The following is an 18,881-nucleotide window of genomic DNA, read 5'->3' as shown; positions in this document are numbered from 1 at the left end:
TACATAGTTAAATACAAAATTTGAGCGAAACTCTTCAAATAGTTTCTGATAAATCAATTTTAAAAATTGTCACATTTTTAAAATTCGATTTCTCAGGAACTATTCGACCGATTTGACTTCACTTTTGATATATTGTCAAATCTTGAGATATAATGAAAGATGGAAACAGAATTTTTTTATTGAGGGCTTTAAACATTAGATCGCTCACCTAACCGAACTATTGGGAACATATTTCTCAGAATCTCTTTCCCTATCCTACATACTTTGGGAGTCAGAAATCCGAATCCATCCGGAGAAATTTTGGTTTATTCAGAGAAAGTGAGATTTTATGTCTTATTTCGTAACTTAAAATACCATCAGCAGAAATTAATTAGCATATTTGAGGTTACTTCCTCAAACCATTCAAATTAAGTCCTAGAACGTGAAGATACGATCATTAGATTTAAAGTTTTTCAGGGTGGCCCCTTTTTGTTTTTCTTTCTTGTTCTCTACGTTTATGCTTAAATTGTAGAGCTTAGGGAGGTTCAAAGTGATATTTTTGAAGAAAAACAAATTATAATTTATCAGGGAAAGATCTTATAGTCTTACTTAAATATGCATCATTAATACCCGTTATTGTATTTTGCCACGGTTTTGAAGTCCCTTTGTTATTGGACTCAGTTTGTTCTAGCGAACAACATTTAAATGTTTCGAAGTCATTCTCATCGTCATTCCACGTGTCATTGAGGCATCTTCATTCTTGCAGCTCTTCATCTAGTTTTGTTAGTTGAATTTCGTGTGCACCATTAATCACAGATTATTAAAATAAATTTAGACATTTTGTGGAAAATGGAAGAAAATTATCATGCTCATTTGGGTGCACAAACTAATATTTTAGTATGAATAAACAAAATTTTTCAAATTCTGATAAATTACTATGTAGATCAGCAAAGGAGGATTTAAAATCATCTTATAACAGTGTTTTAGAGAATGAGGGTTAAAAGTAGTTACTGAAGAATTTCAAACACCTTCAAGTTCATCGAAAAGAAATTTTTTAAGCATAGAGCATAATACCAATGCCACCACCATCTACAATACTATCTAAACGAAGCATTGATACTGTTCGATACGTTGTTATAGTCCAGTTACTAAAATTAAGTTTCAACTTATTAGTGCAAAAAGTACTTGTTCCACGATTATCTACGAAATCGGGTGGCAAAAGTACCGCGGATGACTCTTTCTAATTAAGAANATATTGAATATACGTTATAAAAGGGGTCCATTTTTATATAGTACAATGTTTCGCTGCGATATTGTACAATGTTCAGAGCTAAGTTTTTACGATATCGTTTTTGTGAATTGTGCTAATTGGGTAGTTTAAAATTTTGAAATGACCAGTAAATCCCTCAATGGTGATATCTTAAAACGTACATCTAAATGCACAGTAAGCAAAAAAAAAGAAAAAAAAAAAGAACGGATCACTGAATTAATTTTGATATTAGATCGTTACGTTTTAGGACTCAATCTTAATAGTTCGAGACATGACTTCAAATATGCTAATTAATTTGTGCAGACGATATTTTAGGTTATAAAATCGTACTTTCTATATATAAACATAACTTTTTTTTGACGGATTCGAATTTCTGACTGGGAAATATGGTCCCCATAGTTTCGTCAGGACAGCGGTCTCTTCTTTGGCTCACTTAATGTTAATTTCTCTTTTTGCGTATTTCGCCATATCTCTAGAACATTTAAAGTGAATTAAACATTTTTAGCATGCAATTATAAAATCTGTTTATCCAAAGATGTGCAAAAAATAAATTTTAATAAATATTTATTTTAATTATTTTATTTAATAATTGTGGAATAAAATTCTAATCTTAAGGTATATACTTTTTGATTAATTTTAAAGAATGCAATTTTGCATAGCGAAATACAAAATTTGAACGAAACCTTCAAATTGTTTCTGATAAATCGATTTTAAAAATTGTCGTATTTTTAAAATTTGATATCTCAGGAACTATTCGACCGATTTGACTTCACTCAAATTTTGATATATAGTCAAACCTGGAGATATTGTGAAAGATGTAAACGGAATTTTTTTTATTAAGGGCCTTAAACACTAGACCTCTCACCTAACCAAACTATTGGGAACATATTTCTCAGAATCTCTTGCCCTATCCTGCATACTTTGGGAGTCAGAAATCCGAATCCATCCGGAAAAATGTATGTTTATTCATAGAAAGTGCGATTTTATATCTTAATTCGTAACTCAAAATACCATCAGCAGAAATTAATTAGTATATTTGAGGTTACCCCCTCAAACCATTCAAATTAAGTCCTAGAACGTGAAGATCCGATCATTAGATTAAAAGTTTTTCAGGGTGGCCCTCTTTGTTTTCTACGTTTATGCTTAAATTGTAGAGCTAAGGGAGGTTCAAAGTAATATTTTTGAAGAAAAACAAATTATGATTAATCAGGGAAAGATCTTATAGTCTTACTTAAATATGCATCATTTATACCCGTTATTGCATTTTGACACGGTTTTTAAATTTCCCAAGTCACTTTCTTTATTGTACTCTGTTTGTTCTAGCAAACAACATTTAAATGTTTCGAAGTCAAAGGAGGTGCCATTCTCATCGTCATCCACGTGTCATTGAAGCATCTTCATTCTTGCAGCTCTTCATCTAGTTTTGTTAGTTGAGTTTCGTGTGCACCATTAATCACAGATTTTTAAAATAAGTTTAGACATTTTGTAGAAAATGGAAGAAAATTATCATGCTTATTTGGGTATCGATTATCTACGGAGCCGGGTGGCAAAAGTACCGCGGATGACTCTTTCTGATTAAGAATAATCATTGTAATTTAAAAATAACAAAACTTGCACCACAAATTTCAATCGTAATATACATAAAGGATAAAAAAAAATTTGTTTTTCAGTTAACTGTGAAATTGGATGATCCACAAGGATTTGAATTGACCAGTGAGTCTATCAATGGGGATATCTGTCTTCAACCTGATACCAGTGAAAGTTTGAGAGTTAAACTGAAGGCAACAACCGTGGGAAAAATTAACATCACCGTAAAGGCTGAAACTGCGCCATCTAGTGGTGTCTGTGGAAGCTCCACTGTATCAGAAAATATTGCCAAAGACGCCATCACAAAGCCGCTAACAGTTGAGGTAAGTTTAATGAATAAACCAAATAGAAAACAGAACTAGTTTATTATAGGGTCGTAAGAAATTTATTCATTTCAAAATTAATATTCGTGCACTCATCACATCCGATGAAAAGCTTTTAGGTGACATTTAATAGAATTTGAATGATTTTATGGAATTTTAATACGTGGCATAATGAATGAGAATAAATTAAGAGCAATATTGCCATCAAATACATTATAATGTGCGAAATAAATCGATGAAAATATCAAGACTTATTCAAGGTTTTATACGAGTTTGTTACTTGACAAAATGAATGAAAATAAATAATAAAAAAATATATTTCCATCGAATACATAATAATGTGCGAAATAAGTAGATGAGAAAAATCAAGGTTTATACAAAGTCCGTTATTTTAACAAAATTGTCTTCCCGTGCTGTGAATAGGTGATACAAAACATTTGACATTAATTACAATGAAATAGTTAAAAATGATTAATTAGTATCATGCGCTCTTCGCAAAGGTGATATAAAACGGATATCTTTAAATGGAGAATTGGCTTTAATATGAATAAAATAAGTGAGAATTATACAAATAGTATTAATTAACATTTCTACTAACTATTCGATTAACGACTTTGGGTTCCTCAACTTTTGAGTTCAATGGATTAATTTTATCTTTTTTTATTTCTTCCTTTTACTTTTGTACCTGTCACAATTTCTAGAGCTGGTTGTTTATTTAATTAAACAGATTTAACCTTAAGCTAATAGCTAAGAAACCGAAGACGACCATATAAGTGCAGTATTTTAATAAATACAAGTAATTAACGCTTTCATTTCCATATCATCTGCAAAATACCTAAAATATATTCGATCATCGTAATAAGTCTTGCTTGAGCAGTGGTGAATCAGGGGATAGATCTTTTGCCTTCCAATGAGATGAACCGGGTTTGACTCCCAGAGATGGCTGTTCAATACAAATTCCGCATCCGACTTGCACCGACCACAGTGCTGACGTAAAATATCCTCAGTGGTAGGCGAATCATGAGTTAGTCCCTACGAAGCTAGGTGGTTTTCCTCTCTATGTAAAGCAAATGCAGGCTAGTTCCATGAAATAAGTCCTCCACGAAGGCACATTTCTCCCAATACTTGATCCAGGAGTTCCCTTGTCTTCTGGATGGGGTTCAAAATGACTAGCTACGGAGTTGAATATAATTAGCCTATAGATGAAAATTTGATGCCCAAAAAATTTTACGATGGTCATTAAATAAGTCTTTCTTTCTTGTTAATCTCACTTATTTAATCAGTTGGCACTTCTTACACTTTTTTGCCATGCTTTGTTATTTTTCTGTACTATACATTAAATATAACTTACAGGCTGAAGGTTTTCCTGCTGAAAGGATTTATAGCTCTCTGTTTTGCCCATCAGGTAACATATTAAAATTTTAGTTTATTTAAGTTTTAACTTCTTCAATTTAAACAATAAATGTTTGTTCAACCTTTAATATTACTTTGCGCTTTACTTCTTTCAAAATATTTTGTGAAAAATTTTAAATAAAAACTTAATTAGGTGTATTTATTTTCGTAGATTCTGAAAATGGTACTTATGAAAATAGCATTTCTTTGAGTTTGCCAGAAGATATTGTGCCAGATTCTTCCAGAGCATATGTTGACTTCACTGGTAAACCACAATAATTATTTATTAACCATAAATGATGATATTTTTTCTATTGTAACTCATATTTATTGGTCTTTAAAAAAATATTTTTTTTTACATTTTTAAAATACAGAATTTTAAAATACAGATAAATTACAGAAAAACATTGTTTTTACTTACATCGATATTGTTGGTTATTAAATATTAAACACTAGATTAAGAATTGTTGAAAAAGATGTAATTCGCTTCAAAATAAAGTAAACAACATACTAAATGGCTTCTTAATTTAATTAGTTAATAACTTGTTTATAGATTTATCTTTATAGATTGTATGGTATTTCTAGAAAAAACTATCACATATTGTTTTCTTTTTAGGAAATGTTCTGGGCAAAGCTATGGATAATTTAGATCGACTTGTTGCATTACCCACTGGTTGTGGTGAGCAGAACATGGTGAAATTCACTCCTAATTACTTAGTTTTAGATTTCCTGAAAGACGTCGGAATGTTAAGTGAAGAAATTGAAAGGAGAGCTAAGAAAAACCTTATGAAAGGTAATTACGACACATCTTCTTTATCGCCAAATACATTTTGTTATAAATCAAACTGCATTGTTATTGTCAAATACTATTTTTTTATTAAATTTATTGTCTCAAATGCATTTTAGAACTCTTTAACAGATTTGATTCTAGATGGAAAATTCTGATGTGATTTACTGGTATATGGGTGATTCTCTCGAAACATGACAATTCGGACCAAAAAAGTCCTCAAGATTATCTAAATTTTTTTTTGTATATTTCTTTAGCTACACTTATTAATATCTTATAGACAGCAGTGTAGTTTATTGACATTTGCTCGAGAAAAAAAAATAAAATAGAAATTCACCAAATCTTGAATGCCAGGAAAATGACATATTACCTTAGATGTTTAAAAAACAGTTATTTTAAGTTAATAGTAAGTAACTCAACTTAAGCCTTTTTGTTAGATGAACCATAAATTGCTTAAGTTAATTCTTTTTATCCACTGTAGAAAGAAACAAAAAAATTTTTGTTGCTGATATGTGCAGAATAAAATTGCGTATAATAATCAATCATTAAATAAATAAATAACTTTGATTACATCAAGCATATTACAATCATACATAAACTTGGTATTAGGTTAATATTTGCTTTCCCTCTTTACAGTATTAGCAGTTAAAAAGAATTTCTGGTTACACTTCAATGTCCTGGCATTCATAAGCCAGGAAAATGACAGCCAGGATAATGACAAATATGCCATTTTATAGCATATAACTTTACTTTAATTTAATATTTTGACCGACGACGTTTATATTCTGCAGAAAACGACAGTATTTCTTAAAATAACTCAGATAAATCTATGTAGTTTTTGTTTTTAATGATTCCAAGAAGCCAGGAAAATGACAGCATAAAAACCTGCTCACTTTGAAAAATTTTTTAAAATAGATTTTGAGCCAGAAAATTGGTTCTTTATTCATGCAACAAGACATGTTCAGATAGGAGGGTATCTAATCAATCTATTAACATAAGATATTGATTCCTGGTGCTATCTATTTTGGTTATAAATCAGTAAATAAAAGTAGCCAAGAAAATGACAGATTTTCATTGGACAAGCAAATTGACAGAAAAAATTATTTTAAAAGAAGTTTTAGTAAACAATACCCTCTGCGTATATTCTATAAATGCCTACATAGGATAAGATAAAAAAAATTAGATTTTGAAAAATGTATGGGAAGTTTTGAAGCTAGTTATTATTGGAAATAACGTTTGGGACATGCCAGGAAAATGACATTATGATATTCAATTAAATTTTTTAAGTATACAAAAAGTCAATGCTAGTGCAAAGTCATTTTAAAATGCTAACAGCAATGCTATTTATTATTTTTTTAAAAAAAAAGAAGTTATTTTAGTATTATAGTATTAGATCTTGGAGCAAAGGACAGTGAATTGTCATGTTTGGTGAGAATCACCCATATACCGTAATTCAATTAAACAAAAAACCATTATAAATTTATAATCGAGCGAAAAGTTAGGTAATGTCTTCTATATCTAATACGAAAGTAGCATAATACTACAGTTGAATGCGTTGTGAAAATGAATTTTCTTAAATGTATAATTTTGAAAATTCTTTTGGATTTTTTTTTTTAATTCAACTTTTGGCTCTCTAACGAGATAGCAATTTATCTAGCTATCAGGTAAATGATGAATTAACTTTGTGTAAAGCTTTGAACTCCAATTTTAGTATTCATGTTTAGGTCAATCCAAACTTGCGAAATGTTTTGCTTTTATGAAATTGTAAGCAATCTAGTCATAAATGCGTGAAGAATTTGAAAAAAAAATTATTCTTCAATAAGTTGGAGTTTTTAAATCATAAATAAATGTAAACTGATATCCAGTGCTAAGTAAACAGAGCACAAAAAAAATAGAAACGTAACAAATAGTACAGACGAATAAGTAATTCAATATTTCCGTAAACTTCCCACCAGTTGCTACTAAAAAAGTTTTAAAGTATACTGAGTTCCTGTAATGTTAATTAACGCGTTTTGTAACGTTAATGAAACATTACAAAAGTGATAGAAGAAAATATAAAAAAAAATATGTAATTACAAAACATACATATGTTGCCTGTAAATAATTTAAAAAAAATAAATTTAAAATAAAATAAAATTTTAGATTTTTTTTCTTTTGAATGAGACATTGGAATTTCAACAGAAAAGTGTTGAAAGGGTCATTTTTAAGATAAAATATTTCAGGAAATGTCCGTTAAGTTAAAATATTCCATTCCAGGTCTACTTTTACAAAAAATATCGAATAATCCCTGCTTCACAACAAACTGTTCAGATTTTACGTGTAAAAAGTTTATTAAAAATGGATAACGGGACACTTTTCAGTTTTCACTTCTAATTCGTTTTCTCTTATGAAATATAGATTTCCTTCTTGGCTTTGAATTATTTCTTCCATTTTTGCGGTAAGGAAATTTAAACCCAAATTCTTAGTCAGAAATTCCAATAGCTACACTAAATGTAAATTAAAAATAATTATTCTAGAATGAAAAAACATTATCTGAGTGTTGGGATTTTTAAAATAAATATGGATCTTATGACTCCAAGGCACATTGTTGATATTACTTTTTAATATTTTATTTTCGAGTCAGACAGGGTTTATAACACCGTCAAGTAGCAATAAGTAGCTTATTTGCGATTGGCGATAAATAGCTTTCTACCACTAGTTGAAATTGAAAAAATCTTCATTCAATAAACCAATCCTGCAGTATAAGCTTCAAAATATGATTACTAGATTATTTAAAAATGTTAAAATAAATATTTTAAGTTTATTTAATGACTAATCACAATAGTTTAAAAAATAGTCTAGACACCGTTAATGTTTTTTCCTGTTATCTCGAATTTAATGTTTATTAATTATTTTATTTCAAAGTTTATCAACGTGAGCTCACGTATCGACATCTTTGGTACTTTAAAAATAGTCTAGACACCGTTAATGTTTTTTCCTGTTATCTCTATTTTGATGTTTATTAATTATTTTATTTCAAAGTTTATCAACGTGAGCTCACGTATCGACATCTTTGGTACTGTAAAAATAGTCTAGACACCGTTAATGTTTTTTCCTGTTATCTCGATTTTAATGCAGGTAAATTATTTCATTTCCAATGTTACCAACGTGAGCTCACGTATCGTCATCTTTGATATTTTAAAAAGTGTCTAGACATCATTTATGTTTTCTCTTGTTATCTCTATTTTATTGAACGTTAATTATTTTATTTTCAAGGCTATCAACGTGAGCTCACGTATCGACATGGCGATGGCTCCTTTAGCGCATTTGGCGATAGAGATAGAGAAGGAAGCATGTTCTTGACCGCCTTTGTTCTACGCTCATTCTCTGAAGCTAAGAGATACATATCGATTGATGACTTCGTATTGAAACACATGCAGGAATGGATTGTGTCTAAACAGCAAGAAAATGGATGCTTCCCTGATATAGGAAAAATAATTGACATGGGTCTTCAGGTAAGGAAACAATAACATCATAACTTGTTTTATTTATTGAATTTATTGGTGAGATTTTGACAGTGGGGGTAAGATTTTAATATAGGAAACTGAAAATTTTGCAACTCAAAAAAGATTTCAGTATGAACTGAATAGTTTAGCAACTCATGATATATTTTAGTATGAACTGTAGAGACTCGTAGAGGCCAAGATTTTAGCATGAACTGTTGAAAAGTTTTGTAACTCAGACCAAGTTTTAGCATGAACTGTTGAAAAGTTTTGCAACTCATATCAAATTTTAACACGAACTGTTGAAAAGTTATGCAACTCAGATCAAATTTTAGCACGAACTGTTGAAAAGTTATGCAACTCAGATCAAATTTTAGCACGAACTGTTGAAAAGTTATGCAACTCAGATCAAATTTTAGCACGAACTGTTGAAAAGTTATGCAACTCAGATCAAATTTTAGCACGAACTGTTGAAAAGTTATGCAACTCAGATCAAATTTTAGCACGAACTGTTGAAAAGTTATGCAACTCAGATCAAATTTTAGCACGAACTGTTGAAAAGTTATGCAACTCAGATCAAATTTTAGCACGAACTGTTGAAAAGTTATGCAACTCAGATCAAATTTTAGCACGAACTGTTGAAAAGTTATGCAACTCAGATCAAATTTTAGCACGAACTGTTGAAAAGTTATGCAACTCAGATCAAATTTTAGCACGAACTGTTGAAAAGTTATGCAACTCAGATCAAATTTTAGCACGAACTGTTGAAAAGTTATGCAACTCAGATCAAATTTTAGCACGAACTGTTGAAAAGTTATGCAACTCAGATCAAATTTTAGCACGAACTGTTGAAAAGTTATGCAACTCAGATCAAATTTTAGCACGAACTGTTGAAAAGTTATGCAACTCAGATCAAATTTTAGCACGAACTGTTGAAAAGTTATGCAACTCAGATCAAATTTTAGCACGAACTGTTGAAAAGTTATGCAACTCAGATCAAATTTTAGCACGAACTGTTGAAAAGTTATGCAACTCAGATCAAATTTTAGCACGAACTGTTGAAAAGTTATGCAACTCAGATCAAATTTTAGCACGAACTGTTGAAAAGTTATGCAACTCAGATCAAATTTTAGCACGAACTGTTGAAAAGTTATGCAACTCAGATCAAATTTTAGCACGAACTGTTGAAAAGTTATGCAACTCAGATCAAATTTTAGCACGAACTGTTGAAAAGTTATGCAACTCAGATCAAATTTTAGCACGAACTGTTGAAAAGTTATGCAACTCAGATCAAATTTTAGCACGAACTGTTGAAAAGTTATGCAACTCAGATCAAATTTTAGCACGAACTGTTGAAAAGTTATGCAACTCAGATCAAATTTTAGCACGAACTGTTGAAAAGTTATGCAACTCAGATCAAATTTTAGCACGAACTGTTGAAAAGTTATGCAACTCAGATCAAATTTTAGCACGAACTGTTGAAAAGTTATGCAACTCAGATCAAATTTTAGCACGAACTGTTGAAAAGTTATGCAACTCAGATCAAATTTTAGCACGAACTGTTGAAAAGTTATGCAACTCAGATCAAATTTTAGCACGAACTGTTGAAAAGTTATGCAACTCAGATCAAATTTTAGCACGAACTGTTGAAAAGTTATGCAACTCAGATCAAATTTTAGCACGAACTGTTGAAAAGTTATGCAACTCAGATCAAATTTTAGCACGAACTGTTGAAAAGTTATGCAACTCAGATCAAATTTTAGCACGAACTGTTGAAAAGTTATGCAACTCAGATCAAATTTTAGCACGAACTGTTGAAAAGTTATGCAACTCAGATCAAATTTTAGCACGAACTGTTGAAAAGTTATGCAACTCAGATCAAATTTTAGCACGAACTGTTGAAAAGTTATGCAACTCAGATCAAATTTTAGCACGAACTGTTGAAAAGTTATGCAACTCAGATCAAATTTTAGCACGAACTGTTGAAAAGTTATGCAACTCAGATCAAATTTTAGCACGAACTGTTGAAAAGTTATGCAACTCAGATCAAATTTTAGCACGAACTGTTGAAAAGTTATGCAACTCAGATCAAATTTTAGCACGAACTGTTGAAAAGTTATGCAACTCAGATCAAATTTTAGCACGAACTGTTGAAAAGTTATGCAACTCAGATCAAATTTTAGCACGAACTGTTGAAAAGTTATGCAACTCAGATCAAATTTTAGCACGAACTGTTGAAAAGTTATGCAACTCAGATCAAATTTTAGCACGAACTGTTGAAAAGTTATGCAACTCAGATCAAATTTTAGCACGAACTGTTGAAAAGTTATGCAACTCAGATCAAATTTTAGCACGAACTGTTGAAAAGTTATGCAACTCAGATCAAATTTTAGCACGAACTGTTGAAAAGTTATGCAACTCAGATCAAATTTTAGCACGAACTGTTGAAAAGTTATGCAACTCAGATCAAATTTTAGCACGAACTGTTGAAAAGTTATGCAACTCAGATCAAATTTTAGCACGAACTGTTGAAAAGTTATGCAACTCAGATCAAATTTTAGCACGAACTGTTGAAAAGTTATGCAACTCAGATCAAATTTTAGCACGAACTGTTGAAAAGTTATGCAACTCAGATCAAATTTTAGCACGAACTGTTGAAAAGTTATGCAACTCAGATCAAATTTTAGCACGAACTGTTGAAAAGTTATGCAACTCAGATCAAATTTTAGCACGAACTGTTGAAAAGTTATGCAACTCAGATCAAATTTTAGCACGAACTGTTGAAAAGTTATGCAACTCAGATCAAATTTTAGCACGAACTGTTGAAAAGTTATGCAACTCAGATCAAATTTTAGCACGAACTGTTGAAAAGTTATGCAACTCAGATCAAATTTTAGCACGAACTGTTGAAAAGTTATGCAACTCAGATCAAATTTTAGCACGAACTGTTGAAAAGTTATGCAACTCAGATCAAATTTTAGCACGAACTGTTGAAAAGTTATGCAACTCAGATCAAATTTTAGCACGAACTGTTGAAAAGTTATGCAACTCAGATCAAATTTTAGCACGAACTGTTGAAAAGTTATGCAACTCAGATCAAATTTTAGCACGAACTGTTGAAAAGTTATGCAACTCAGATCAAATTTTAGCACGAACTGTTGAAAAGTTATGCAACTCAGATCAAATTTTAGCACGAACTGTTGAAAAGTTATGCAACTCAGATCAAATTTTAGCACGAACTGTTGAAAAGTTATGCAACTCAGATCAAATTTTAGCACGAACTGTTGAAAAGTTATGCAACTCAGATCAAATTTTAGCACGAACTGTTGAAAAGTTATGCAACTCAGATCAAATTTTAGCACGAACTGTTGAAAAGTTATGCAACTCAGATCAAATTTTAGCACGAACTGTTGAAAAGTTATGCAACTCAGATCAAATTTTAGCACGAACTGTTGAAAAGTTATGCAACTCAGATCAAATTTTAGCACGAACTGTTGAAAAGTTATGCAACTCAGATCAAATTTTAGCACGAACTGTTGAAAAGTTATGCAACTCAGATCAAATTNGCTGACGTAAAATATACTCAGTGGTGGACGAATCATGAGTTAGTCCCTACGATGCTGGGCTAACCGTGGATGGTTTTCCTTTATATGTAAAACAAATGCTGGTTAGTTCCATCAATAAGTCTTCCACGAAGGCACATTTCTCCAAATACTTGATCCAGGAGTTCCCTTGTCTTCTGGAGGGGGTTCAAAATGACTAGCTACGGAGTTGAATATTAATAGTCGTAAACCCAAATAATTTGACAGTGGTCATTAAATAAGTCTTACTTTCTTGTCATCTCACTTATTTAATAAGTTGGCACTTTTTACACTTTTTTTTGCCACGCTTTGTTATTTTCTGTTCTATACATTAATAAAATATAACTTACAGGCTGAAGGTTTTCCTGCTGAAAGGATTTATAGCTCTCTGTTTTGCCCATCAGGTAACATATTAAAATTTTAGTTTATTTAAGTTTTAACTTCTTCAATTTAAACAATAAATGTTTGTTCAACCTTTAATATTACTTTGCGCTTTACTTCTTTCAAAATATTTTGTGAAAAATTTTAAATAAAAACTTAATTAGGTGTATTTATTTTCGTAGATTCTGAAAATGGTACTTATGAAAATAGCATTTCTTTGAGTTTGCCAGAAGATATTGTGCCAGATTCTTCCAGAGCATATGTTGACTTCACTGGTAAACCACAATAATTATTTATTAACCATAAATGATGATATTTTTTCTAATGTAACTCATGTTTATTAGTCTTAAAAAAAATTTTTTTTTTACATTTTCTAGTGCTCAAAAAAAAATTTTTGGTTTTTGTAATTAGTGTAAAATTTTTTAAATTTAATTTCTTCAGAAAAGAACTTTGAGAGTCGCTGTTAGTTTCCTTGCTATTATGATTTTCTAAGCGTTTATCTTTTTAAAATGTTCCCATTTACAAATGATATTCTTGAGTATATCTAAGATGTAAAAGCCGTGCATCATTTATTGATTACCCATTGGCAAAATAGGTGTTGTAATGGGTTTGATGGCGTCATCGCACTTTTCAACTGTGTTCAAGAGTAATAGTAAACAATGAGCATGCGTCGTTATTGCATGCGTCCGATGTTTTTAGCGACCGCTGCTGTTTGATAATTTTTTTAGAATTATTTTTTTCTTTTTCTTTTTACCAGTAGTGCTCCTTAATGTATTTACATAACAATAGTTTAAAGTATTTTTATATTCTTTTTATTATTGACTTATAATTACTAATTTGACTGTGATTTTAATATAAATATGAATATTGGAGAGGGAAAAGTTGTTTGTAACGTCTTGAAACACGTATATTGGCAGGATTTAAAAACCAATTCGACGACAAACATCAATTGAAACAGTTTTTGGTACTCATGATTTGAAATGTTGTGACGTTTATCAGAGTCAATCCAGAAAAGAAAAAAAGCATTTGGCCAATGGGCAACCAGTGATCGTCATAAAGCGATCACATTTTTTTTTACTTATTGTGAAACATCGTGCTAGTGAATTCTTTATAATGCATGTGAAGGAAATTATATAATGCTATGTTAAAACGGTTATAAATCATGCAAATTTATAATTCAATAAAGTACTTATTTAAATGCTGAGACCGGCTGGAGATTTTTTTTTCTGAAAGAGAAAGTTGTTAGATGCACGTAAAAGAATAAGTAAATGCAAATTCACTTATTATTCTAACCTGGTTTCTTTCTCAAAATATTCAGTAGTGTGAAATAAATTTTACTTATTTGTTCCTTTTTCCTTTCAAATAATATTTTGTTTTGTAAAACTATAAGTAAATTCAATTGTATTAATAATAGTCTGCATGCCTATCAAGTAATATTCTTTTTTTTTTCTTAAGCATTTCATTAAATTTTTTTGTTATGACCTAGAGGTCTTTCAAATGAGGTTCTGTAGTACAATTTTGTAGAAAAATTCACTTTACTCTTTCAAATAATATTCTGTAGTGTCTTATATGAAAATTTACCTTTAAAATGTATAGTATGAATTCATAGTACTTGTAGTGTAATATTACAGAAAAATTCACCTTCCAAATAATATTCCGTAGTTAAAGCATAGGAAAATGCACTTTTATTTATAACTAGCTGTGCCCTTCACATGTTACAACGCCTCCAGTCTGAATTGCATTTGTTGTACTCAGTTACCAAACTTTTTTTTTTACCCTTGCTCTGATGTTTCTGAATCGCGGGTAGCGTTTTATTTATTTTTTGCTCGCTTGAGGTGTTGATCGACTAATAGCGTCTTCGTTTAGGTGGCATAGTTGTGAAAATATTCATCCTCAGAAACAAAATGAAATGTCAATATTAACGATAGTCATACATTTGCTATTCTGATATTTCATATATTTATACTAAGTAATAAATAATCTATATGTATATGAATGAATAAACGTAGTTTTTAAAATACTATTAATGAAAATAATTTTCGAAATGGTAATTTGATGGCACCATTATTAACAGTAAGAAACATTCACATTGATTTTACTTACCCTCACCTGAAATAAAGAAACAAAAATAAATAATTATTAAGAGCTTGCTATAAATTTTGGATAAAATTTAGTTTTTATTAATTGGAGCTACAAGCTAAAATAAGAATTGTCTGCAATTCAAATTGCAACAATGCGTAATGTTAATCCTATGAGTAAATACATTTTTCTCTCATCTCACTCGAACGGTTCGTAGTAGAATTCTAGTGTCAAATGGAGAACTTCCCCGTGATTTGAACTACTAGTATGCCAAATTTCATCCATCTAAGTCGGATGGTTCAAAAGAATATAAAGAACATAGACAGATATTCATTTTAATGCTACATATAGGTGAACCGATTGTCATTCAAATAATTCACTGCTGGGGATAAATTACAGAAAAACATTGTTTTTACTTACATCGATAATGTTGGTTATTAAACATTAGATTAAAAATTGTTGAAAAAGATGTTCACTTTATTTTGAAACGAATTGCAACATACTAAATGGCTTCTTAATTTAATTAGTTAATAACTTGTTTATAGACTTATCTTTATAGATTGTATGATATTTCTAGAAAAAACTATCACATATTGTTTTCTTTTTAGGAAATGTTCTGGGCAAAGCTATGGATAATTTAGATCGACTTGTTACATTACCCACTGGTTGTGGTGAGCAGAACATGGTGAAATTCACTCCTAATTACTTAGTTTTAGATTTCCTGAAAGACGTCGGAATGTTAAGTGAAGACATTGAAAGGAGAGCTAAGAAAAACCTTATGAAAGGTAATTATGACACATCTTCTTTATCGCCAAATACATTTTGTTATAAATCAAATTTCATTGTTATTGTCAAATACTATTTGTTTATTAAATTTATTGTCACAAATGCATTTTAGAGCTCTTTAACAGATTTGATTTTAGATGGAAAATTCTCATGCGATTTACTGGTATAAGGGTGATTCTCATGAAACATGACAATTCGGACCAAAAAAGTCCTCAAAATAATCTAAAAATTTTTTTGCATACTTCTTTAGCTACACTTATTAATATCTTATAGACAGCAGTGTAGTTTATTCACATTTGCTCGAGAAAAAAAAATAGAAATTCACCAAATCTTGAATGCCAGGAAAATGACATAGTATTACCTCAGAAGTTTAAAAAGCAGTCATTTTAAGTTAATAGTAAGTAACTCAACTTAAGCCTTTATGTTAGTTAGATGAACCATAAATTGCTTAAGTTAATTCTTTTTATCCGCTGTAGAAAGAGACAAAATAATTTTTGTTGCTGATATGTACAGAATAAAATTGTGTATAATAATCAATCATTAAATAAATAAATAACTTTGATTACATCCAAGCATATTACAATCATTCAAAAACTTGGTATTAGGTTAATATTTGCTTTCCCTCTTTACAGTATTAGCAGTTAAAAAGAATTTCTGGTTACACTTTAATGCCCTGGCATTCATAAGCCAGGAAAATGACAGCCAGGATAATGACAAATTCGCCATTTTATAGCATATAACTTTAATTTAATATTTTGGCCGAAGACGTTTATATTCTGCAGAAAACAACAGTATTTCTTGAAATAACTCAGATAAATCAATGTAGTTTTTGTTATTAATGATTCCAAGAAGCCAGAAAAATGACAGCATAAAAACCTACTGGCGCTATCTTTTTTGGTTATAAATCATTAAATCAAAGTAGCCAAGAAAATGACAGATTTTCATGGGACAAACAAATTATTGACAGGAAAAATTATTTTAAACGAAGTTTTAGTAAACAATACTCTCTGCGTATATTCTGGAAATGCTTACATAGGATGAGATAAAAAAAATTAGATTTTGAAAAATGTATGGGAATGTATGTTTTGATGCTAGTTATTATTGGAAATATTGTTTGGGACATGCCAGGAAAATGACATTTTGATATTCAATTAAACTTTTTAAGAATGCAAAACAGTCAATGCTAGTGCAAAGTCATTTTAAAATGCTAACAGCAATGCCATTTATAAATTTTTTAAAAAAAAAAATTCTTTTAATATATAGTATTAGATCTTGGAGCAAGGGACAGTGATTTGTCATGTTTCGTGAGAATCACACATATACCGTAATTCAATTAAAACAAAAAACCATTATAAAATTATAATCGAACGAAAAATTAAGTAATGTTTTCGATATCTAATACGAAAGTAACATAATACTACAGTTGAATGCGTTGTGAAAAATGAATTTTCTTAAATGTATAATTTTGAAAATTCTTTTGGATTTTTTTTACCCAACTTTTGACTCTCTAACGAGACAGTAATTTATCTAACTATCAGGTAAATAATCAATTAAATTTACTTAAACCTTTGAGCTCCAATTTTAGTATTCATGTTTAGGTCAATCCAAGCTTGTGAAATGTCTTGCTTTTAGGAAATTGTAAGCAATCTACTCATAAATGTGGGAAGAATTTGAAAAAAAAATTATTCTTCAATAAGTTGGAGTTTTTAAATCATAAATAAATATAAAATGATACTCATTGCTAAGTAAATAGAACACAAATGTAAATAGAAACGTAGCAAATAGTACGGACGAATATGTAATTCAAAATTTCCGTAAATTTCCCACCAGTTGCTTCTAAAAAAGTTGTAAAGTATACTGAGTTCTTGTAATGTTAATTAACGAGTTTTGTAATGTTAATTAAACATTACGAAAGAAATGTCATAGAAGAAAAGATAAAATATTTAATAATTCTAAAACTTACATATGTTAGCTGTAATTTTATAAAAAATAAATTTAAAATAAAATAAAATTTTTGATTTTTTTTAGTGAGTTATACTTTTGAGACACTGGAATTTCAACAGGAAAAAATTTAGCAATGTATGTCTACACTGATCGTAGATTTCTACACTGATAGTAGATTTGAAAATATAAATTGATTTTAAAATGAAAAATATTATTAGAAATCCATTTTTATTAAAAAAATGTTTAAGGGGTCATTTTTAAGATAAAATATTTTAGGAATGTCCGTTTTTAAGTTAAAATATTTTTCAAAAGGGCCACTTTTACAATAAATATCACGTGAAGGGTTTATTGAATTCATCGAATAATCCCTGCTTCACAACAAATTGTTCAGATTTTACGAGTAAAAAGTTTATTAATAATGGATAACGGGACACTTTTCAGTTTTCACTTCTAATTTGATTTTTCTTATGAAAAGTAGATTTCCTTCTGGGCTTTGAATTATTTCTTCCATTTTTGCGGTAAGAAAATTTAAACCCAAATTCTTAGTCAGAAATTCCAATAGCTACACTAAATGTAAATTAAAAATAATTATTCTGGAATAAAAAACATTATCTGGGTGTTGGGATTTTTAAAATAAATATGGATCTTATGACTTCAAGGCACATTGTTATTACTTTTTGATATTTTATTTTTGAGTCAAACATGGTTAATAACACCGCCGAATTTCGTAAAATGAGTAGCTTGTTTACGATTGGCGATAAATAGCTTTCTACCACTACTTGAACTAAAAAAAATTCTACATTCAATAAACCAATCGTGCAGTATAAGCTTTAAAATATGATTACTAGATTATTTAAAAATGGTAAAAGAAATATTTTAATTTTATTTAATGATTTATCACAATAGTTTAAAAAATTGTCTAGACGCAGTTTTTGTTTTGTCTTGTTATCTCTATTTTAATACATGTTAATTATTTTATTTCGAAGGTAACTAACGTGAGCTCACATATCGACGTCGTCGATTCTTTAAAAATAGTCTAGAAACCGTTTGTTTTCTCTTGTTATCTCTGTTTTATTGAATACTAGTTAATTTATTTACAAGGTTATCAACGTGAGCTCACGTATCGACTTCTTTGGTACTTTCAAAATAGTCTACACACCGTTAATGATTTTTCTTGTTATCTCTATTTCAATGCATGATAATTATTTTATTTTGAAAGTTATCAACGTGAATTCACGTATCGACATCTTCGATACTTTAAAAATTGTTTAGACATCATTTATGTTTTCT

General features: G+C 29.8%; 2 protein-coding genes across 5 annotated transcripts in view; both read left to right on the top strand.

The window, feature by feature from the left end:
- The window catches only part of LOC107450327 (murinoglobulin-1), a 97,782-nt gene that overhangs the window by 64,335 nt on the left and 14,566 nt on the right, over window positions 1-18,881 (top strand). For all 4 annotated transcript variants that reach the window (XM_043047095.2, XM_043047094.2, XM_043047093.2 and 1 more), the window contains exons 22-26: window positions 2,920-3,159; window positions 4,513-4,564; window positions 4,724-4,816; window positions 5,168-5,344; window positions 8,594-8,832. In XM_043047095.2, the coding sequence (XP_042903029.1) occupies window positions 2,920-3,159; window positions 4,513-4,564; window positions 4,724-4,816; window positions 5,168-5,344; window positions 8,594-8,832 (801 nt within the window). The remainder of the gene's footprint in view (window positions 1-2,919; window positions 3,160-4,512; window positions 4,565-4,723; window positions 4,817-5,167; window positions 5,345-8,593; window positions 8,833-18,881) is intronic.
- Window positions 12,753-18,805, top strand: LOC139425987 (thioester-containing protein 1 allele R1-like). Its single transcript, XM_071183094.1, has 4 exons — window positions 12,753-12,805; window positions 12,965-13,057; window positions 15,470-15,646; window positions 18,693-18,805. Exons 3-4 carry the CDS (start codon window positions 15,490-15,492, stop codon window positions 18,788-18,790), a joined length of 255 nt encoding a protein of 84 aa, XP_071039195.1. The 5' UTR covers window positions 12,753-12,805; window positions 12,965-13,057; window positions 15,470-15,489; the 3' UTR covers window positions 18,791-18,805.

This window comes from Parasteatoda tepidariorum, chromosome 7, assembly GCF_043381705.1.
Source record: "Parasteatoda tepidariorum isolate YZ-2023 chromosome 7, CAS_Ptep_4.0, whole genome shotgun sequence".
Classification (NCBI taxonomy): Eukaryota; Metazoa; Arthropoda; class Arachnida; order Araneae; family Theridiidae; genus Parasteatoda; species Parasteatoda tepidariorum.
The sequence above is the reverse complement of the archived record's forward strand: the minus strand, read 5'-3'. Positions and strand labels throughout refer to the sequence as shown.

Coding starts and splice junctions, on each gene's coding strand:
- LOC139425987 (XM_071183094.1), top strand. CDS start 15,490: ATGGATAATTTAGATCGACTTGTTACATTACCCACTGGTTGTGGTGAG. Junction 15,647..18,692: donor TAAGAAAAACCTTATGAAAG/GTAATTATGACA, acceptor TTTATTTACAAG/GTTATCAACGTGAGCTCACG.